Source organism: Bubalus bubalis, chromosome 9 (genome assembly GCF_019923935.1).
Source record: "Bubalus bubalis isolate 160015118507 breed Murrah chromosome 9, NDDB_SH_1, whole genome shotgun sequence".
In the NCBI taxonomy this organism is placed as follows: domain Eukaryota; kingdom Metazoa; phylum Chordata; class Mammalia; order Artiodactyla; family Bovidae; genus Bubalus; species Bubalus bubalis.
The window spans coordinates 95,730,272-95,752,833 of NC_059165.1; the positions used below are offsets into that span (position 1 = coordinate 95,730,272).

A 22,562-nucleotide genomic window follows, 5' to 3' on the forward strand; every position below is an offset into this window, starting at 1 on the left:
AGTCTGTTTTCTATGTCTGTTTCTATTGTGTAGATAAGTTCATTCACATATTTTGGATTTAATGTATAAATGATATCATGTAGTATTTGTCATTCTCTGACTTACTTTGCCTAGTATGACAATCTTTAGGTGCATCCATGTTGCTGCAAATAGTATTATTTCATTCTTCTTTATGACTAATACTTTACTGTGTATATTATCTTTAACATCTTCTTTAACCATTTACCTCTCGACGGGCATTCAGGCTGTTTCCATATCTTGGCTATTGTAAATAATGCTGCTATAAACACAGAGGTGCATGTATCTTTTTGAATTATAGTTTTATCTGAATATATGCCCAGGAGTAGGATTTCTGATCACATGGCAACTCTATTTTAGTTTTTTGAAGAACCTCCATAATGTTCTCATTGCAAATATTTTCTTCACACTTTCTCCAGCATTTGTTATTTGTAGACTTTTTAATGATGGCCATTCTGATCAGTGTGAGGTGGTATCTTATTGTAGTTTTGGTTTGCATTTCTCTAATAATTAGCAATGTAGAACAAACTTTTGACATACAGACAACATAGGTGAAACTTAAAAACATGCCACATAAAAGAAGCCAGACAAAAAATACCACATGTTGTATAATTCCACTTATGTGAAACTCTGGAAAAGGCAAATCTATAGAGAAGAGCAGACCAGTGATTTCCTGGGGCTGGAGGAAATAGCAAGAAAAACTGTAAATCAGTGAGATGAAGCTTTCTGGGGTGGTGAAGACACCCTAACGTTGGGTAGTGTGACGACTGTGCAACTGTTACTTCACGAAAATCACTGAAGAGTGCTCTTATTATGGGTGCCTTTCACAGTATGCAAATTATATCTCCAAAACGTTGTTTAAAAAAATTTCAATGAAACATTATTAGTCTAAAAATCATTAGAATTTTAAAAGGAATTTTAAATACTACATCAACTATGTATCTATGCCTCGATATTTAAAAACAAATAAAACAAAATAACGAGAAAAGTAAATTCTTAAAATCAAAAAAAAAAGAAACTGGTGGATATAAAAACCCAATGTATTAATTTTTTAAAAATATCACAGGTCAGTGGGGAAGCAGTGAACCAACAGTATACCCATTGTCTTAATACTACTTTGCTGTTGTTTCGTCGTTAAGTCATGCCCTACTCTTTGCAACCCATGGACTGTAGTCTGCCAGGCTCCTCTGTCTGTGGGACTTAATACTACTAGAAGTGGGGGGGAAAGGGACTCCATCTGAATTCCTACACAAAATAAATTCCAGGTGACCTGAAGAGGTAAGAAGGAGGGGAGTGAAGACAGGACAAATCAAAAGAAAGATACAGATAAACACCAAGCTGATTTCAGGCTGAGGTAAATACATAAAGAACACTTAAAGTTTCAGCTAAAATACACAACTGATCTGAAATGGGCAAGTGAAGCAAATCATTCAAAGGAGAAATCTAGGTGGTCAGTAACACCTGAAAAAATGTTTGATCTTAATAAGCAAAGATATGCCTGTTAAAATTCTCTCTAACCTCATGGAGGGGACGAAAGCTTTTTAAAAGCCTTGTAAGCCACCCTCACCACAGTTGATGGGGGACTGCAAGGAGTGCCCTTCTTGGGGGTAACCGTGCAGAAGGAAGCCTCCCCACAGACACTGCATCCCCGGGCTTCCTCCCAGTCACCCTTCCCGAGGCCGGCCAGGACAGACAAAGGGACAAGACTCTCATCTGAGCTCTGACAACCAGGGCAACTCTAAAAATCACCTCACAGGGCATAATTCAACGACTTAGACAATACGCACAATAAATACAATCATGTACAAGGTTTTCAAAGAACAGATGGTAAGGGGCAAACACTGCATGCTCACGATTGCATGCTCACAACTTCATACCGGCATTTTTTGGAGGGTAGAGTTGCTGGGTGCCTGGCATATGGCCGGTGTGACTGAGGACATCTATATTTTACTTAATGAAGTTAGAGTAGAAACAGTCACGTGTGATGAGAGGCTACCATATTAAGCAATGTGGCTCTCAAAAACCAACTTTCAGCCTCAGCGGCCCCCTGCCCATCTCTTACCCAACTCGATGCCTGGCCTGAGTGGAAGAGGAGCTTAGCATCCGTGGTGGTAGAGGTCACACCACAGAGCCCCGAGGGCCTGGATGGTCAGCAAACGAACTCTTACCTCCTCCTCTTCTTCTGAGCCACTCTCTTCACTATCAGATCTTGGAGCTACTTCATACCTGGGGAGGGAAAAAAAAAAATCAGTGTTGTAATATACATCTCCCCAGGAAACTTGCCTAGAGGTACAGTGGTTAAGACTCCAAGCTTCCAATGCAGGGGGCACGAGTTCAATCCCTGGTGGGGGAACTAAGATCCCATATGTCATGCAGCACAGATTAAAAAAAAAAAAAAAAAAAACTCCCCAGAACCAGCATGATTCACTTTCTTTAGCAAATCAGCCTGTTCCCAATGCAACCAGGATCACCCCTGGCGGCTACCTCCCACGGAACAAGGCTGCCTTTCAACCAGGGATGCTGGTTGCCACTGGTCCACAAGACCCCACTCACCCCGGGTTCATCTCCAGCCAAGCCTCCAGCTGCCCGGCCTTGGGTGCATCTGTGCCTGTGAGGATCTTCCCACTCTCCACGTGGATCACTTTCACCGGGAGGTCGCTCATTTGGCTGGTCTCGTCTAGAGGCTGAAAGAGAGTCACACACAGGACATGAGGTTCTGCAGAGTCCGTACCCTAGGCGTCCATCCATGCACCGGGGCCATCTGGGAACTGCCCCCCACCCACCCCAACTCCAGCCCAGAAAAATGGCACACAAGCTGGGTCACTGAATGTTAATAACTCAGTAAAAATATATGTAACCAATTGATAACAGCTGTGTCTCGGAAATAACTGACATAAATGTTTTTGATTTTCAAATAGGTATTGGGTTGGCCAAAACATTGGTTGGGGTTTCCCCATAAGATGGGACTGAAAAACCCAAACCAACGTTTTGGCCAACCCAACACCCATTTGTTTGGCCAACTCAATAACATAATCATACAGTCCAAGATTCAAGAAGATGGAGTGTGGACTCTCCGCATCCCCACCCCCGAACTCAACAGTCCCTCTCTCCACAAGTGCCCACCACGATCAGTTTCTGGTGTGTTCTCCTAGATCAATTCCACACAGAAGAAACAAGGTCTTCTGTATTCATTACTTTTTGACCCAAGTGACCACACTATTCCCATTCTTCTGGCCCTTGATTGCTTCCATTCATACTGGATTTGTAGACTTCATCAAAGGTCCTCATTCTTTTCTGTTAAACAGCTAATTAGAATCTTTGAAAAATCAAACAACTTCCTTGTAGCAACAAATATGTAATTCCTTCATTTCTTGAGATACCCACTAGGAACTTACTACCTCCCAAACCTCCCTGCAGGCTGTGCTCACCACCTACAATGACCCTCAGTAGAGACTACTGTTGCTGTTAAGTCGCTCAGTTGTGTCCAACTCTTGCAACCCCATGGACTGTAAACCCGCCTAACCGCCACCCCACAAACAAGCTCTGCAGGCTGCCTCGGTCAGTGACTGTCACCCCTGCATCTTTCCTGGGAGCAATCAGGGTGCTGATGGTGGGACCTCTCCATCCCTAGAATCCTGACTCAACTGCCCTGGGGTCCTCACCCCAGGCCTCTCTAATTTTCAGAAGTTCACCAGGTGATAATGATGTCCAGCCAAGGCTGTGGACCACCACCAGCAGCCACCATGGAGCAGTGCTCCCTGTCACCGTAACAGGATGAGCAGCTGCAGTGGCAATCCTCCAGAGTTCCCTGGGCCTCAGCTTCCTGCCATACAAATGCCCCCAATGGCCTCGGGAAGGCTTTGTGCTGTGGTCAAATGCGAGCCCACATTTCTTCTTAAAAAATTCAGTATTTCAAATAAAACCCTGTGGAATAAGTATCAATACATTATGTGAGTTAATCACTATAGCCATTCATTTCTGGGAATCAGGCCAATAGGCAAAAGTGCGCCAACTGCTATGGGCTAGGTTGTGTCCCCTCTGGAACTCAAAAGCTCAAGCCCCAACTCTCCAATGTGACTATATTTAGAGACAGGGCCCTGTGGGAGTGAGGGGGTGGGGTAATCCAGGTTAAGGTCATAAGGTCATAATTAGGTCATAAAGGTGGGGTCCTCATGATGGGATTAGTGACTGTAGAAGAAACCCCAGAGCCTGCTCTCTTTTCAGCCAAAAGGCAGGAGGCTACAAACCAGGAACAGAGTCCTCACCAGGAATCAACCTTGCTGAACCTTGAGCTTGAATTTCCAGCTTCCATAACCATAAAAACACGTATTTCTGATGCTTAAGCCATACCAGCTAAGAGAGCATCAAAAGGTAAGTACAAGGCGGCTCATTACCACAATGTGCGTGTAAAAAAGAAAGCAAACGGGGGAAGAGCTACCAACAAGGGAGGAGGTACACAGTGGTCCATCAGGGTTGGTTGGTGCAGGGTGTCTGCTGTATCTACTGATGGGAAGCAACTTAAACAGATATCGGTCTGAACAATGAAAGAGATTCTAAGTACGTCAATACAAAAAAATAAGAGAACTAATGGCTTGATATGGAAAGTGGTCCAAGATACTCTGCCAAGTAGAAGTCTTGCTATGTGTAGACTAACCCAAATGGTCCCCAAACAAAACAAAGAGAATGCAAGCACGAAGATTCTGGGAAAGGTGTAGAGAGAGAGGTCAACCAGAAATCAACATGCACGCTCATGAGAGAACAAGCACCACGGGGGCTTCTACTTCTCACGTCGTCACTACATTCACATTTCATGTTATCATTTTTTCACCAAGGAGAAGTATCGCATTTATGATTCAAAGAAGCAAGCAACAGCCACATCTCTAACACAGTGACATTAAAAAGAGTCAGGTGGGACTTCCCTGGCCATCCAGTGGTTCCGAATCTGCACTTCCAATGCAAAGGGTGTGGGTTCAATTCCTAGTAGGGTAACTAAGATCCCACATGCCTCTTGGCCAAAAACCAAAACATAAAACAGAAGCACTGTAACAAATTCAATAAACACTTCAAAAATGATCCACATTAAAAAGAATAAATAAATCTCACAAGTAAATAAATAAAAAGACTATGGTGAGGGTAATAAATAAATAAATAGAGTGAAACTGGAAAAACGAAAATACAGCACCAGGCAGGGAAAAGAAAACCTCCAGGAGGCATGTATACAGAAGATACCCCAGAGCACACACTCCCATGATTACTCAAGGCTTCCCTCTGGGAAGGGGCTTGGAGGAGGGGTTCAGGGAGAGGGTAGAGGACACACTGTTCATTTGCACATCTCACATCTTTTTTTCACATGAGTGTGTCAGGTGAGAATGGCTGCCTTCTGGAGGCAGAAAGGAATGTTCTGGAAGAGACGGGTGTGTGGGGATAGTAGCCCCTCTCTAGGGGGCCTCTTTGCATGGTTCTGACTTTGGGACCAGGCTAATATTTCACATACTAAATAAATAAGTGAGGAGTAAATAAAGTGGCCCAGTAGTAAAGAATCCCCCTGCCAATGCAGGAGACATAAGAGACACAGGTTCAATTCCTGGGTCGGGAAGATCTCCTGGAGGAGAAAATGGCAACCCACTCCAATATTCTTGCCTGGGAAACACCGACAGAGGAGCCTGGTGTGCTACAGTCCATGGGGTCACAAAGAGTCGGACACAACTGAGGGACTGAGCCATACATGCACACAAATAAATAAAACCAACAAGGATTGGGGGGAACCTCACAATTGGGAGGACTAATCTTCTGAACAAAGGATCTGAAGCATATACTTAAAAAATAATAACTTATTTACTTGGGTGTGCCAGGTCTTGGTTGTGGCATGTGCGGTCTCGTTCCCTGACCAGGGATCAAACTCAGGCCCCACTGGCAGCTCGGGGTCTTAGCCACGGGAAGTCCCTGGAGCACATGTTTTAAATTGAAAACAAACACTGACCGCACGTTAGCCGCTCTGAATTACTTCCCGCGCCTTCTAGGACTCTGCGAATAAGGGATTATACTGTGGCAGACAGGAGTCGGTTTGGGGCTATCATAACATGGGCAGGGAGGAGACAACGAAGCCAGGGTGTTGGATTAGAACTGGAGGTATCAGTGCAACTGCAACATTTGTAATTTATATAACTAGTTAATATGTGTAACTAGCAAAGTGGATGTGCGTGCATACACACATCTATTTCCTAGATGTGTCCGCTGAGAGGGCCCCCAAACAATGAAACCTCAGTAACAATGAGCACACGTAGATCATGGTTTCCAAATATTCTTTTCTGATGAAAGGAGTCAGGGCTCCCTGGAGAAATGGCTGAGTTCAGGAGGGAAAGCAGATGAGCCCGAGGCCATTCTGGTGTGTGAGGAAGTCACAACGCCCTCAGAGAACAATGGGGCAGAAGGACACAGGAGTTAAGGTGAAGGGGTTCCCACGGGCCTAAATTGGAACAGTCTTGAGCATCAAAATATATAATGACAGTGCAAGATTAAACCAAGTAAATCCATTAGACCAAATAAGAATCCATGAGTCGGTACCAGGGGTCAGCAAACTATGGCCCATGAGCCAAATAAAGAAGAACAGAAGCTTGTGTCCGTCAGCAGAGGAATGGATAAAGAAAATGTGGTGCAGGACTTCCCTTGTGGTCTAGTGGCTAAGAATCCACTTGCCAACGCAGGATACACAGGTTCGCTCCCCAGTGCAGGAAGATACCACATGTCACAGGGTAACCAAGCCTGTGCACCTCAGCTACTGAGCCCCGGCTCTACGGCCCGTGCTCTGCAACAAAAGAAGCCACTGCAATGAGACGCCTGTGCGCTGCAACTGAGAGGAGGCCCTGCTTGCCACAACTAGAGAGAGCCCCAACACATCAATTCAGATCCAATGCAGCCAAAAATAAAGTAAACTTTTAAAAAAGACAGGCAATAACATGTATTGACAAAGGTGTGGAGAAACCGGAACCCTTACAATAACACAATACTGATAGGGAAAAAAAAGACATAGCACATATATATAACAGAATACTATGCAGCCATAAAAAGGAATGAAATTGTGCCATTTGCACAGACATGGATGGACATACAGATTGTCATACAGAGTGAAGTAAGTCAGAAAGGAAAATCTCGCATACTAATGCATATATGTGGAATCTAGAAAAATAGTACTAGTGAATTTATTTGCAAAGTAGAAATAGAGACACAGATGTAGACAACAAATGTATAGCTACCAACGAGGGAAGAGAGGGTTTGGGATGGATTAGGAGATTGAGATTGACACATATACACTACTATGTATAAAATGGACTTCCTAGGTGGTAAAGAATCTGCCCGCCAATGCAGGAAATTTAAGAGACATGGGTTTGATCCCCTGGTCAGGAGAAGGAAATGGCAACCACTCCAGTATTCTTGCCTGGAGAACCCCATGAACAGAAGAGTTTGGTGGGCTACAGTCCACATGGTCACAAAGAGTCAGACATGACTGAAGTGACTTAGCACAGCACACATGTATAAAACAGATAATAAGAACCTGCTATATAACACAGGGAACTCTACTAAATGCTCTGAGCTGACCTAAATGGGATACAGCAGGAACTAACACAACATTGTTAAGCAACACTCCAATTTGAAAAGAAAAAAGGAAGACTTTCCCTTCTTGCAGAAAGCCAACTAATAAACACAGAAGGAATACTGACTGGAGAAATCATCATCTTGCAACTGTTATGGCAAAAACTGATGCAGGCAAACACAGTGGGCGCTGAAACAGTGGGTGCAGGCTTCCGGCGTTAGAGTATCTTCACAGAGTGTGAGTACCTCCCCAGAAGGTACTTCCAATCACTGCAGTTGGAGACGCCTAGGCTGACACCAAGGGATCAAGGTCACCACTGAGGGAAGAAATCTACGCCACACACTCCCCATGTGATGCATGGAGAAGGACCCTGCGTCACTCCAGGGCTTCCTGCTGCTGTGAAGGACACCGGAGGGTCAACGGTGGGGCCGTACAAGGGCTGTGGATCAGATGACAGCACCGCGTCAACGTCCGTTTCCTGGTTTTGACTGCTGTGCACTTACGGAAAAGAACAGCCTTGTTTTTAGGATGTACACAGGAAACACACAGCAGCAGAGTGCCATCATGTTGGCATCTGACTCTCAAATGGCTTATAAAAAATGAATATCAACAGTGGGGATGTGGGTGATGAACACACAAAGGTTCTCTGTACTGTTCTTACACCTCTCCGGGGAGTCTAAAATTTTAAAGAAAGAACTGAGAAAGAAATAACAGCCCGTGAACAGAAAAAGCCCCAGAAGGAAACACACCCACGTGTGAACGATGTGCTCTCTGGGGAGTGGGGGCAAGAAGGGTGGGGGGTGGCAGGGGACCGAGGGGGACTCTTACCAGCACCATACATTTCATAATTTCAGAACAAAAAAAACTTTAAGGGTGAAATTGACCTAACTTCCGGGGATGGGCTGGCATGTCCACAAGAAGAAAGCCCTGGTTGCTCACCTCGCCATCAGGTCCGATCGCAGGCGTCTGTCCTTCAGCATTTTCCGCCTTCTGGAAGAGAAGAGAGAGACAGTCAGCCCCTGACAGAGAAGGCCAAGGTGCATGCCCACACACAGCCACTCCAGCCCCACCAAGCGGCGCACCTTCTTCTTCTTCTTCTTCTTCTTCTCCTTGGCGACCTGGGCGGCCTTGTGCTGCCGCACCAGCTCCGTGAGGTTAGCTACGTATTCATCTGTCTGCTGCAGGAGGTAAGCCAGGCGCTTGTCCTTCTTCTGGTCGATGAGTTTTCGGTAGCCCTCCTCGTCCTCGGCCTGCGAAAGCGGGTGGTTATGGCGGAAGCTTGTGACTCACCTGTCCACCAGCACCCAGGGCAGTGAGCAGACTCAGAAGCCTGTGGGGTGTTGCTAACCAGTGGCCAGACCCACATTTAGGAAGCACTGAGCTCATGGCCTACACTGTGCTCTATACACCCCCTTCACTGATGTGATCTATGAACTCCCCTGCAGAACCTCCCCAATTCCCACCCCTACCAGGCCCCACAGGGTCCTGCTGGACAGACATGGTCCTGCAGGAGCCATTTAAAAGGCCCATCCTGGGACTTCACTGGCGGTCCAGCAGTTAAGACTCCACTCTTCCACTGTAGGGAGTATGAGTTCGATCCTTGGTTGGGGAACTACGATCCCACATGCCATGAAGTGTGGCCAAACTAAGACTGGGGAGAAAAAAGCCCCATCCCCTCTGTTCACAAGACACCCAAATTCCAACTGTTCTCTCCACCTTTTCCGAACCACTACTCTCCCACCTGGCTTTCTGAGAAGACATCAGACCACACTGCCCTCCTCTAGCTCACAGCCTCCCCTTCAGGGTCAGAATTAAAGCCAAAGCCCTCCATGGCCTGCCAGGCCCCCGTGAATGCCAGGAGGTTGGAGGTGGGACTCCAACCTCACTGCCTTGAACCACACTGTTCCAGGGGGTACTGACTGAGCCCCACACATAGCTTCCTCCTGCCTCGAGTCTATGCTCTTGGCTCCCCTCTGTGCTGGGAGGCACACCCCCCGCCCCAGAGCTCTGCAGTCGTGGGTCAGGCCCACCCTACCTGGAACACACAGTTAATCCCCACTCCCTGGTTCTGCTTTGTTCTCCTCTGTGCACTTCTCACCCCCCAAAACCATCTTGTCTGTCTCTGTGGGCACCTGTCTCTCTAGGGCCAGCATGACCCCACCAGGGAAGGAACCATGTCCTCCTTACTACTGTGGTCCCTGTCCACGCAGCAGGGCTGTTGATATTGGCCCAATCAGAGAACCCTCCGTGAATAATACGTGGTTACATACAAAGGGGTGGGGAGGTTGGGCACACACTAGGTGACTGTCCCACTAGGGGGCAGTGCCACCTGCAGCTTTCAGAGACCACAGAGCAGCTGGCTAACTGGTTGAGGTCAAGAGGTCAATGACAGTCAGGATGACCAGGCAAAGACCTGGGGCCAGGTGTTTCGGACTCCCAAATCCTTTCTTCCTCTGTCCCACCTCTAACACTAAGCAGCAAAATGCCCCAGCGTAATCCTGGGTGGTTGATCCCCAGGCTCCCAACACCCGTCACCCTCCTGAAGGGACCCAGGTCACCACGGCCGACTGTACCATGAGCCTCCGCATTCTCTCCTTCTCGATTCTTTCATTCTCCTTCTTCTGTTCCCGCTCGGTGTTGGCGTGGTACGTGGCCACCGCCTTTGTGAGCTTCTGGATTTTGCCTGTGACCGACCTGTGATATTCCTTGAAATCCTTGGCATGCTGAAGAATGCTGTTGAGGTATTCCTGCAGAGCGCAAAGAGAAGAGCCGACTGACTACGGGATGTTGCCCCGAGGGAGACGAAACTCCAAAGCGGGCTTGGTGAAAACCAAGGGGGTGTGATCAAACTGGTCCTGCGACACTGCCTGCTGACAAGGTCCACCATTCTCTGTGGGGACCATGTGGTGGCAAGGGCCCCCCTCCAACCCCGCCTCAGCAGCCAGGGCAATTGTTCTCACTGCAAAATCCGCCCCCATCCCCTCCCCAATCCAAACCATCGCTGCGAGGGATTTAAGAAAAATGGCAGAGATGGGCGCCAAAATTCAAGTCCAAGAATGCCTAGCCCAGCGTCACTTTTAACAGTGGGAAGTGGAGAATACGCTGTGTGTCCCAAGACAGGGAAATGGTTTCATAAACCACTGAATGTTGAGCACTCGGAGACGGAAGGCAATGTAGACTTCAGTAATACTTTCAACAGGTCAACATGTCTATATGTTTTTTAAAGACAGCTATTTAACTTTTGACTACTGTGTTTATATAGAGGGAAAAAAAAAAGACTGCAATGATATATACCAAGAAGTTAACAGTGGTTAATCGCTGAATGTTGACTTTTTGTTATTTTAAACTATGCCAATAACAGACACTGTTTGGAGAAAAACTTTAGAAAATACAAATATTTTTATATTAAGTAAAACAAAAAACATAAATATAAACGTAAACAGACAAAATAATCCCAAACCCTGCTTGAATGGAGAATCTGGTCTCCCTGACAGACCCTGTAACCACCTCAGTCAGATACTGCCTCTGCTCAGGCCCTCCATGGCGCCCACCTCACTCCGAGCACAAGCCTGAGTGGTCCCCTCTGCCACAGGGCCCCACACGCCCGTCCCATCGCGTCCCTGTCCTCACCTCCTCCCTCCCTCACCCATGCTCCCCCTACTCTGACCACATGCAACACCAGTGTGCCGTCCAACCCCAGGGCCTTTGCATCTACCCCTGTCATCACACATCCGTGTGGCTCCTCCCTCGGGTCTCTGCTCAGACCCCACCTTCTCGAGGAGGCCCTCTCTGAACGACCATCCTGTGTGAACGGCTCCTCCATCTCTGTCTATCCCCATGTCCTGTCTCCTGACACCCTATTAACTCCCCAAACGTCATATGTGTGTTTGATTACAGCCCATCTCCCCGACTGTCTTTACTGGTTTTGTTCACTGAAGTACTCTCGGTGCCTAGAATACTGTTATGATGAACAGAGACACACGCAGACTGTGTGTGCAGACAAAAACTGGGACCCCAGAGTGCGGGGCTGACGACCTGCACCCCAGGGACGCACCTGGTGCTTCTGCCGGCGCTTGCGCTCCTGCTCGATCTTCTGCTGCTTCTCCAGCTTCTCGGTGATGCGGGCCTCACGCAGGGACTGCCGCTTACTGCGCTTATAGGCCTTGGCGTTGAGGGCCGTCTCCAGGGCTGTGTCCCTCCTCATGCACACCACCACCTCCTGCCGCAGCTTCAGGAAGGAAGGGGAGAAATTGGTGACTGGTATAACTCGGTGATGCCCGCGTGCCTCCACAATGCAAACCAGGCAGTGGGCTGCCACACGCAGGAGGACCCGAGAGCACAAACACACGCATGGAGAGGACCTGGGGTGGGGCAGGGCTAGCAGGCACCCACAGTGCAGGACACGGCTGCCCCTGGACCCCAGAGAGCGCCTCTCATGTCTTCAGGTCTCCAGCTTTGCCCTCCCTCAACCACACACAAAAGTTCTTACTGCTCATTCAAAAGCAAAGGACCCTCAGAAATAGACCTATCCAAGCCTCCTGCTGCAAGCTGAACACGGCCACCTTAAGGAAGGCCCACACTTGCTCATTCCAATGGCAGGACGAAGAGAGGAAGGGGGGACAGTGGGTGACTGTGAGGGGGAGCACTGTGGCTTAAGGGTCAGGGTATACTTCATAACTGTCCCAGGGACTTCCCTGATGGTCTGCTGGTTGGGCATCTGCCTTGCAATGCAAGATACACAAGCTTGACCCCTGGTCAGGGAACTAAGATTCTACGTGCTTTGCGACAACTAAGCCTGTAGCCACAGCTATCAAGCTCTCAAACCACACCCAGAGACCTCACGAGCCACAGCTACTGAGTCGGCACACTCTGGAGCCCATATGCCACAACTACTGAGCTTGTGCATAACAATGAAGATCCCAAGTGATGCAATGATGATCTTGCATGCCACACTAAGACCCAACGCAGAGAGAGAGACAGAGCAAAAGAAAGATTAAAAAAAAAACTGCCCAGTAAGCATCTCTCTGAATCTGAGCATCAGTATTGGCAGGAAGGGTCTCTTCCTAACCCCACAGCCCACATCTGCGCCCACCTGCCTCTGGAAGTTCAGCAGTCTGAGGGCCTTGAGCTCGATGGTAGCTTTGGTTCGCAAATCCCCGGCCAGGGACCCGGGAAGGTTTTCAAGTTCCTGAATTCGGTGTGCGATGCGAGCCTGCAGCCTAGGGTGCGAAGATGGAAAAAATGACCCATGACATGAGATCTCACCAGTTTATAGGGAACCCCCCTGGTTCCCTTTCTTTAAAGCCAGAGCCTCAAAAGAATCCTCCTCAGTGGAGTCCAACACTAGTTCTGAGACAGGAGAGGGCAGAGCAAGGATGCACACAACAGACTGCGCACAGGAGGGCAGCCACAGAGGCCCCAGGAGCCGCAGCACACAGGAAAGCTCAAAGCCCACAGCCGGCTTCTGGCATTTCAGCAGTGGGAGCGAATCTCTGGAGTCAGGCGGGCCAGGGCCTCCATCCCGGCCCTGGAAATCTACTCAGCTATGAAGCGGGGAGACCCCTCAGAGCAACCCTATAGGCTTGGTCACAGGTTCAAACAGGAGGCTTCCCCGGAGGTGCAGTTGTTAAGGCTCCGTGCTTCCAGTGCAGGAGGCACAGATTCGATTCCTGGTTGGGGATCTAAGATCTCACATGCTGCACGGCATAGCCAAAAAAAGAAAAAGGGCGGGGTAGAGCATAAAGTTCAAACGGAATAATCCCCATATTTTCACACACTTAATTATTGAGCACCTACTGTATGCCAGGGAACACTCGATGTGTGGGGCTTCAGCACTAAACAAGACTAACCAGGGCTCTTGGTTGCTCTCACAGAGTTCATAAGTTTATCAGGAAGAAAAGCCATAAAGAAATTAAAAAATTAAGTATCTATGGCTATTCCAGAAAAGTACTTTGAAGAAGGGGCTGGAGATGAGGGGTGTGGGAGACAGAGTCTCTACCACACGGAGGCCTTGGCAATAAAGTTTAAATAACCACAAGCAGTCACGCACAGGATGTGCAAAGGCCCTGGGGCAGGAATGAGTCTAACCTGTTGAACAGAAAGAGGAACCAGGAGAGTCAAGGAGGTGAGGACAGAGCACTGGGCAGGGGTTAAAGAGAAAAGGGTTGCAAAATTGATAATGGGAAGCCAGTTTTAACCCAAGAAATAGGTGTAAGTTAACTGAGGGAAAACAGCCTGCACAGGCAAGGCCGAGAGCAAGGAGGCTGGGGAGGAGGTGCAGGCCAGTTGGCAGGGTGAACGGTGCTGGGGGGAAAAGAAGCTGAGAGAGTTCACCACGGGGACACTGCAAGCAAGGATCAAGGTCCCATGGTCCCTTTGGTGCTGGATGGTAGGTACATGGGAATAGAGACAGAATGGAGTCGGGCCATCTGGACAGGTCATCTTTAAGCCATTCGGATGGAGCAGAAGGGCAGGCACCTGGGCCCAGGTGCTGGAGCTCCAGGGCTCATCACAGCTGGAGATACACTCTGAAGACTGTCATTAAGCTGAGTCACTGATGTATCTGGGGATTTGCGGTGAATGAGGCAAGGCCCCTTCCTGGACAGAGCTGCCATTGCTCAGGGAGGCCAGCCCTGAAGAGATTATAAACACAAGGGAGAAACAGTGGGAGCGTGAGGTGTCCAGGGAGTGAATCTCAGGCACCAACAGAACTGTCGGACAAGGGGATACAGATCTACTGCGTGCCAGCCCCTCACACAGTGCCCAGTGCCCAGGAGGCCCGGGCAAGGCAGACGACAGTGAGTGACGTTTCAGAAACGTCCACAGCAAAGCTCGCCAGGAGACTTTTTGAATGCGGATGAGCCAAAAGTTGGATAGGAGAGGAGAACCAGGCATGTTCATTCTAACACGTATCTATCTGTACAACCTCCATGGAGGGCAGTATTGCACAATCTATGAAGTTTCCTCGTGCACATAAACCCCCTGTACCCAAACTAAGCTGTGTGGACACACTTATTCTGACACACATGGGGTTTCTCTGCAAGGATGCACACACACCAGGAACTAGAAGGCTGGGGACCAAGGCAGGAAGGAGACCTCTGGTTGCATACCCCACTGGCCTTCAGAACTGAGCCCCACCATCAATGCGTGTCAGAGCTGACAGGGTTGGGGGGGGCACTCCTGGCTGGTGGCAGGACCTCACCTGTATTCCCGTTCCTGCAGGATCTCCACGGGGTCCAGGCCCCGCGGCTTCTGGATCGGGGTGATGCGGCTCTGCTTCTGGTGGAGCGGCACCATGGGGGCAGGCTGGGCTGGTTGCCCCGGTGACTGCGTCTGGGGCGGCATCACAGGGGAGGCAGCAGGTGGGACAGCAGGGGGTGCGGGCGAGGGGCGCCCTGTCGGCTGTGGGGGTATCAGCTTCTGAGGTGTGCTCGTGGGGGCAGCAGCATTCGCCATAGGTCCTGGGGGGAGACAGGAAGTGGGCCACCACATTAAGTCCCAGGTCAGCCTTGGGAGGTGAAGAGCCTGTGGGGTGCTGACTGCCCCGGGGACAAGCTCGTCCCAAGGCTGACACGGGCTGGGCAGCTTCTCAGCCCCCCACCCTTCACTGCCCCATGGCTCCTCACTTTTGAGAGGTCTGGCTCCCTGTTCTTCTTTGAGGTCTCAGCCTGCACATCCCTTCCCCAAAGCCCCTACTGGTCCAGGTGCCGACCCGGGGTGGGTATGGGGTGAGCCTGCCTTTCACCCACCCCAGCTGCAGCAGAATTTGATTTACAGGACTGGCTCTTCAATGCCCATCACTGATCCTCAGGCCCCAAGACGACAGGAATGAGTCTGTTTTATCCACAGCTTTGACCTCACAGATGTAACCCTCAAATAAGTACTAACTACATTTTACACCGAACACAGGGGTGACAAAACCCTGAGTCGCCCTGCCCTCCAGCCTGCCTCCCACAGCGCTGGGGGCATTTTCGGGAGACAAAGGGGTTGGCCGTGACCTCTGGGCCCAGGGCACTACATCCTGAAGGATGGTGTCTGCTCTGCAGCCTCTCACTTGAGTCGCACAGTGGACTCATACCTTACTGTCCCTCTCTTCCTGCTACTGGCTCAGAGACCCCAGGGTCATTGTGACCCAAAAGACAAGGGTGGGTAGGTAGAGAGTAATGGGACCAAACCCAAGGCTCTGGGAGCCAAGCTAGGCCAGATGAGACCCAAAGAAGATGGCAGAAGCAGCAGACGTGTCCCCGACCTACTCTCTCTGACCAGGCTCATCTCAGGGTCTGCACAGTATGAACTAGACGTGGGAGTCAGGGCACAGACGTGTCAGTAGGACAGAGGGAACTCACCTTCAGGCCAGGGCTTGGGAGGCCCTCCGGGGGGCTGGCCGGGCATCCCAGGAGGCACGCCTGAGGGTCCTGGAGGGGGCATGTTTGGCCCTCCCATACCTACACGCAAGGAGAAACAGACCAGAGAATAAAACGTGTCCTGTGTTTATACCTGCAGCGGCCCTGCACCCTGCCCCCACCATGGGCAGCCCTGGCTCCAGGGGACACATCCAACAAGGAGCCCCTTGGTGTGGGCACCAGAGCAGACAAGGGAGCTAGAGAAACACCATTTATCACCAGCAGCCCTGGTGCTGGGGAAGCCAATGGACAGCAGAGCCCAGACCTGCCAATGCACATGTCCACATTCCTGTCGGCTGGCTCTGAGATCCCTCCCCATCCCAAGGGCCAGGGCGGTGGGCCCTACCATGAGGCCTGCTGTAATTTGGAGGTGCTGGTCCAGGGCTGGGCCCAGGCCCTGTTGCGGACACGGAGGGCGGAGGTAGAGCTGGCATCTGTGGCTGCATCCCAGGCATCGGCCGCTTGCCCTGCACGGCCATCTGCAGGTGGTCGGGAAGGGGCTGCCCCCGGGCCAGCATCTTGTAGGCCATGATCTGCGCTCTGAGCTGGTGCAGCTGGTTCTGGTTGAAGGGTGTTGGGCCCCGGTTCTGCTGCCCCAAAGCCTGCGGGTCAGCACCATCAAGTGGGGCCCCTCCAGGCCCAGATGACATCTGTGGGCCCGAGGACGGGCCACTGGCTGGAACCGGGCTGGAGGCGTGCTCGGAGCCGCCCAGGGGCGAGGGGTAACCTGTGGGGAGACATGGGTCTGGGCGGTCACTTGGCAGCACACATCCAGTGATTTTTAAGGAAAAGATGGGGCCCAGCTTACACTGGCCACTACCCTGAGACAAGGACGGCCAAATGACTTTGTACTCATGATTCAAACAGAGACACCCAGAGGACACACGCTCACAGCCTGGTTGGCAGCCTGCACAGCACTTGGTTCCGCCCACTTAGTAACTTGCCAATGATTAAAGCAGAGGTGACACAAAAATGCAGGCTTTCTCTGGGCCCGCCCCCCTGCCCCTCACCTTGGGCAGGTCCACTCTCCCCACTTCCCTTACCTGCAGAGCCCCTGAGCTTCCAGCCCCATTGACAGGAAGCCACCCCCGTTCAGCAAAGATAAAGCCCAGCCCTGCCCGCCTCCTGAGATTCTGACTCAGCAGGTCTGAAGCAGGGACCAGGCATCTGCTTTCTCTTTCCTTTTTTTCCAGCTGCGTCACAGGACTTGCAGGATCTTAAGTTTTCCAGATCAAGAACTAAGGATCGAACCCAGGGCCCCAGCAGTGGAAGTCCTAACCACAGGACCACCAGGGAATTCCCAGAGTCTACATTCCTAATACGCTCCTGGGTGACACCAGAGCCACTGTCCTAAGGACCCTGTCCTGCCCAGCCCTTGTCTAACACCTGGCGTGGAACATGGTTTCATCCCACCAGTCTCCACTCTCCTGGGGCTGCTCTGGGACAAGACGGCCTGAACAGGGCGCCAGCTAAGCCCAAGCTCAACAGCCCTCCATGGCAGGGTGTATCACAAGGCTCAACTGTCCTGGGTCCTTGGAATCCATCTATCGGTGACTCCTTTAAGAAAGTGAGCTTGGGACTTCCAGAGGGCGACAAACATGAGGAAAGAGGAGAAAGGAAACCGTACCTTGGGAGTGCTGGTCCATGGGGCTTGGCGGGGGCCCCATGCCTGCATGGCCCCCTGACCGCATCCCCATCCCTTTCATCTGGGTGTAGCGGGGGTCATCCGACATGCCCTTCTCATGCATGGACTCCATTGGCTGCGAGAGTGGACAACAAGGCAGGATCAGCAAGGGGGCATGGGAAGAGTCAGCACAGAAATGCACACGAGAGAAGTTCAAGGTCACTGAAAACGTGCATTCAAGTCACCAGGCACTTATTGAGCCCCCATGGCCAAGCTTACGTCCAAGACGTGGTCCTGATGCCTACTTAGGTGTCAAGGCATGTGCATGAAATAACGCCAATCAGGGGACCTGCAGACTGGTGATCTAGGGGCAAGGGCACGGCCGGACGAGGACCCCAGGGGAAGGCAGGGGACAGTTTCTGATGGCCCAAATCTCACAAGGAAAGCACACACAGAGCTCCAGGTCAGGAGCGGTTCTAGCCGTCACAAGAAGACCTTGTGACCACGGACCCTCTAGCCCGGGAGACTGTAAATCAGAGACAGGCAGTAACTCCTGCCCACGAGGTACAGTAGCAACAGTCAAATGTCCTCACTGATCCCAGATCGGCCTCCTGCCTGCTAGAGTGGAGGGGGACGTTTGTAACATTGTTCTGCCCCTCCTAGGAGACACGGTCAGATTTTGGTGGGACAGAAACACACAGCCTCCCTCCTGATGTTCAGCACTAAGCGCTCCCCCCATGGAATGGCTGGCAAAGTGGACGTCTTCCGAGACCCTCCCAGGCTCGGATGCCAATGTCCACCTCTCTGGCCTAAGAGGTGGCCAGGCAAAGTCAGCCACAGCTCAATGTGTACCATGAAAGGAGGAGGAGGAAAAGGCGTGCGCCAAGAGCAGAGGGCCAGCTTCCCAACCAGAAGCAGCGTGGGGCCCTTGGGATGCTGAGCAGACCCCTGGGTGGGGCCTGCCCTCTGCTCCTTCTCCCCTGGGCTTGGGGAGCTGAGAGACAGGCTCCCCTCCCCCAGGGCAGGAGCTCTCTGCAGGCAGGGGAAGGGGCGGGGACCACCAGACCTCAACTCTTGGGCCAGCCAGACACATGGCAGGTGTCTGAGAGACGTGTCAGGTGTCCAGGAAGAAACAAAATAGAGAGGGGAAACGGAGGAGAAATGGGCCTAAGTCAGCATTAAGGGCAGCGGTCAGAGAATCATCAACAGCTTCAACAGCTTTCTAAGAAGAAATGACCAGACAGATACTGTACCCAAGTTGACAGGAATATATGGGTGATGGGTAGGGTGGAGGGGGGTCACCTCACTGTGCCGGAGGTCAGGGAAAGCCAAAGGGATGAGATGGCTCTGCTGAGTGACCATCCCGCTGAGACCCTACTTCCTCATCTGCAAAATGGGCACAATACATACCTGCACCTGATGGGCTGGCAGGAGGGGATAAGTGAACTGGGGTACGGACACATGGACAGCCTGGCAGGGAAGCCAGAGGGGTCGGCAGAGACCCCTCGTCCCCAGGCCTTGTATCTCCTACTGTGATGGCCGCCTGTGATCCCAGATGCTTGAAAAAGGCACCTTTTCCTTTAGATGCTTTTTATCCATAAGAAAGTATTTCCTCCAACCACCTCCCAGGAATACAAAGAAAGAGAAAATTATATGTGTGAAAAGAGGCTTTTCTCATCTCACTGGCTAAAGCATCCTTGATGCGCCCGGGTGAGTGGTCAGGACAATGATACCCAAGTACAGGATCAAGTGGGGACAGAGGGCACTGGCTGCTGTGCTCCGTGAGTCATGCAGGTAAGCCAAGCAGGTAACCACGGGCTGCAGGCCATCTTTCAGGATTTGGACACTTTTATTCATTAATAAAACAACAGGCGTGAGAGACCCAGGGTTAGGACGGCTGCCAGCTCGCAGTGGGGCTCAGGACACGCTGCGCACCCCCCGCCCCTGCGCGTGTGGACCCAGCTGGTGGGGCTGAGGGCCCAGGGCTCCCTACCTTGTGCATCTGGTGCATGTTGTCCTGAGGGTACCCTCCAGGGCCCTGGGTCGGGATGGGGTGTCCTGCCGAGGGAGGCCCTGGGCTGGGTCCCATGATGCTGTGGGCGGAGCCAGGGGAGGGGCCCGGGCTGGGGCCCAACATGGCTCCGGGGGAGGGGCCCGGGCCGGGAGAAGGGCCTGGCCGAGGAGTTCCGCCCAGGGCTGGGTCCGGTGTGGACATCTTCACAGGAGCTGCGGACAGTGGTCTCCTGCTGGGAAAAGAGTCCTGGTCAGTGTGGGGGTCACAGTCCCTGGCTGGGGTGGGTCACAGCAGGTCAAGGACGATCACACACGGTCAGGTCAGACAGAGCCTCTGACAGGCACCCCCAGCCACCCGGGCCTTTCTCCCCAATTCCTCTCCGAGCAGATGACAGTCAGACACCCAAAAAACCCAAGTGCCCTGAGGAAGGGGTGGGACCCAGAAGGTGGGGCACCAGGTGACAGATACTGCCTGGCGTGCCCTGGCAGCTTTCTAGTTATAACAGAGGGCGTGTCTCAGGGAAGAGCTGACACATCCTTCATGCCCTCTGAATGCCTGCTCATCTTTCCATTTAAGAAAAAAGAGGAGTGTGACTGAGGCTCAAACCTTTGCCAGCAACAGCATCTGACTGGACCTTCATCAATTCAACTAAAACAAATATTCATGGCAAGGAATGCTGGTTTCAACTTAATGCAGTGAGACCAAGTTTCCTTTAAAATAAATGAATCCAAGTTTTAAAAGTAGGCTCCTTTAAAGAGCCTACATAACTAAGGGCATAGTTACATAACGAACTACGTAACTAATGGCACTCTGATATCTCAAATACCTCAAAAGTGATATTCAGGACTTCCCTGGTAGTCCAGTGGCTAAGACTCCATGCTTCCAGTGCACAGGACCTAGGTTCAATCCCTGGTCAGGGAACTAGATCCCACATGCCGCAACTAAAACCCAGTGCAGTCAAATAAAAAAATTTTTTTTTAATTTAAAGTGATACTCAAGGGCTGCAAACTAAAATCTGATACCCAGAATTATGACCCAGAACCTCCACAAGATTCAAAAATCAGCCCAAAAATTCCTAATGTGAGCTGAGTCATGATTCCTTTGACTGGCCTGTGAGCTGATTTATAAGAGCTTTCTATAGTAAGTGTTCAATTTTCAATCTGCTGTGCAGTTATATGTCCTTAAGAAAGATTCTCTTTAATGCAACAACCCCTTTCCTGATGACAGAGTAAGGCATTCTCAGTGCTGAAATCTGGAAAATACAAAAAGAATACTGAAAAATCACCAATCAACCCATCAGACTCAGAGGTTACGTGTCTGCTGGCCCTGCAGACAGCAAGAAACAGTCTTGCCCTCTTACCCTCCCAGGAAGGTGAGTTGAGGGGTATCTGTGGGGAGGAAGGGCTACAGCTCCTCAGAGCCCCCCAGAGCTGTGACAACAGAGCCCCCAAAGGAAGGAGGTCTGACTGGTGCTGGCACCGGGACCCCACCACACTCCGGGGCCTGTCCTTCGAGGCTACTCCACACACAGGCAGACGCTCGCTCTACAGGGCTACTCAGCACATTCCAGGCACGGTTTCCCTTCAGAGAATCATACTTAGGACCTTTTCATCATTTAGTCGTCTTCAAGCTGCAAATTCTAGCCGTTTAACCAAGTTTCCTGGGACTGATGCATTCTGTTATTTTAAAGTTCCCCCCTTGCTTTTTTTTTTTAATTGCAATATAGTTAGTTCAGTGTTGTGTTCCTTTCTGCTGTACAGAATCACTTTGCTGTACAGCAAAATGAATTGGCCAAGTGAATCAGTGGATATATACATATACATATATCCACATTTTTCTAGATTCTTTTCCCATGAAGGTCAGGCTTCCCTGGTGGCTAAGTGGTAAAGAATCCGCCTGACAAAGTAGGAGACTCCAGTTTGATCCCTGGGTCGGGAAGGTTCCCTGGAGAAGGGAAAGGGTACCCACTCTAGTATTCTGGCCTGGAGAATTCCATGGATTGTATAGTCCATGGGGTTGCAAAGAGTCAGGCACGACTGAGCGACTTTCACTTTCACTTAAATTTTACTAGGCTCTCCTGATTTCAAGGATAAATCTTGAAAAGGTACAGGAACATTTTTGGGGATACTTTAAACATGCTTTATTTTACTTTCTAATATTTTGGCCACAACACATGGCAAGGCATGTGGGATCTTAGTTCTCTGACCAGGGATCGAACCCGTGCCCCCTCCTTCTGGAAGTACGGAGTCTTAAGCACTAGACCACCAGGGAAGTCCCAGTACAGGAACATTTTAAATTTTCCTGATTTAAAAAAAAAAAAAAAAGGTCTTCCTGTGACAGGTGGGGGTGTATCTTCCTGGATAACAGATCAAAAGCCCATACTTCTTCACTCCAGTTTCACGACTAAATAACGGGAACAAAGAGGATGAGAAATCTCGGCAGGCCCAAATACCTCCCCTGCCTGTGAACACACCCAACCAAACGAGCAAACATTTCTCCACTCTGCCTGCATCCCTGGTCTCCTCCAGAGCTCCAGGAGCCTTGGAGATGAACAGTAGCGTCAGAGAACATGCTCACAATCCCTTCCCCACACATCCCAACTCAATGTGCTCAAGGAAAAATCAAACTTTAAAAAAACAAAAAACAAATTCGAGACCAATTCATTTGGAAGCAAAATCTGAGATGATTCAAAAAGACCTGTACTCAGAAAACTTTAAGACGCTAATGAAAGAAACTGAAGAACTTTCCAGGTAGTCCAGGGATTAAGAATCTGCCTGCCAGTGCACCGGACACAGGTTCAATCCCTGCTCCGGAAAGATTTCACATGCCACTGTAAGCCTGTGCGTCATGACTACTGAAGCCCATGCACCCTAAAATCTGCCTGTGCTCCAAAACGAGAAGCTGCTGCAGTGA

The 22,562-nt window shown here is 50.5% G+C and overlaps 1 protein-coding gene across 8 annotated transcripts in view; it reads right to left on the reverse strand.

Moving 5' to 3' along the window:
• Positions 1 to 22,562, reverse strand: part of SMARCA4 (SWI/SNF related, matrix associated, actin dependent regulator of chromatin, subfamily a, member 4) — an 89,907-nt gene that overhangs the window by 54,185 nt on the left and 13,160 nt on the right. For 6 of the 8 annotated variants that reach the window (XM_044948140.2, XM_044948139.2, XM_044948138.2 and 3 more), the window contains exons 2-13: positions 19,629 to 19,881; positions 17,639 to 17,771; positions 16,358 to 16,738; positions 15,955 to 16,053; positions 14,811 to 15,069; positions 12,702 to 12,828; positions 11,664 to 11,837; positions 10,183 to 10,356; positions 8,692 to 8,859; positions 8,549 to 8,599; positions 2,572 to 2,702; positions 2,187 to 2,244 (exon numbers count right to left, since the gene is read on the reverse strand). In XM_044948140.2, the coding sequence (XP_044804075.1) occupies positions 2,187 to 2,244; positions 2,572 to 2,702; positions 8,549 to 8,599; positions 8,692 to 8,859; positions 10,183 to 10,356; positions 11,664 to 11,837; positions 12,702 to 12,828; positions 14,811 to 15,069; positions 15,955 to 16,053; positions 16,358 to 16,738; positions 17,639 to 17,771; positions 19,629 to 19,850 (1,977 nt within the window). In that variant the 5' untranslated portion in view covers positions 19,851 to 19,881. The remainder of the gene's footprint in view (positions 1 to 2,186; positions 2,245 to 2,571; positions 2,703 to 8,548; positions 8,600 to 8,691; positions 8,860 to 10,182; positions 10,357 to 11,663; positions 11,838 to 12,701; positions 12,829 to 14,810; positions 15,070 to 15,954; positions 16,054 to 16,357; positions 16,739 to 17,638; positions 17,772 to 19,628; positions 19,882 to 22,562) is intronic. The other 2 variants (XM_044948137.2, XM_044948135.2) reach the window with 2 other exon arrangements.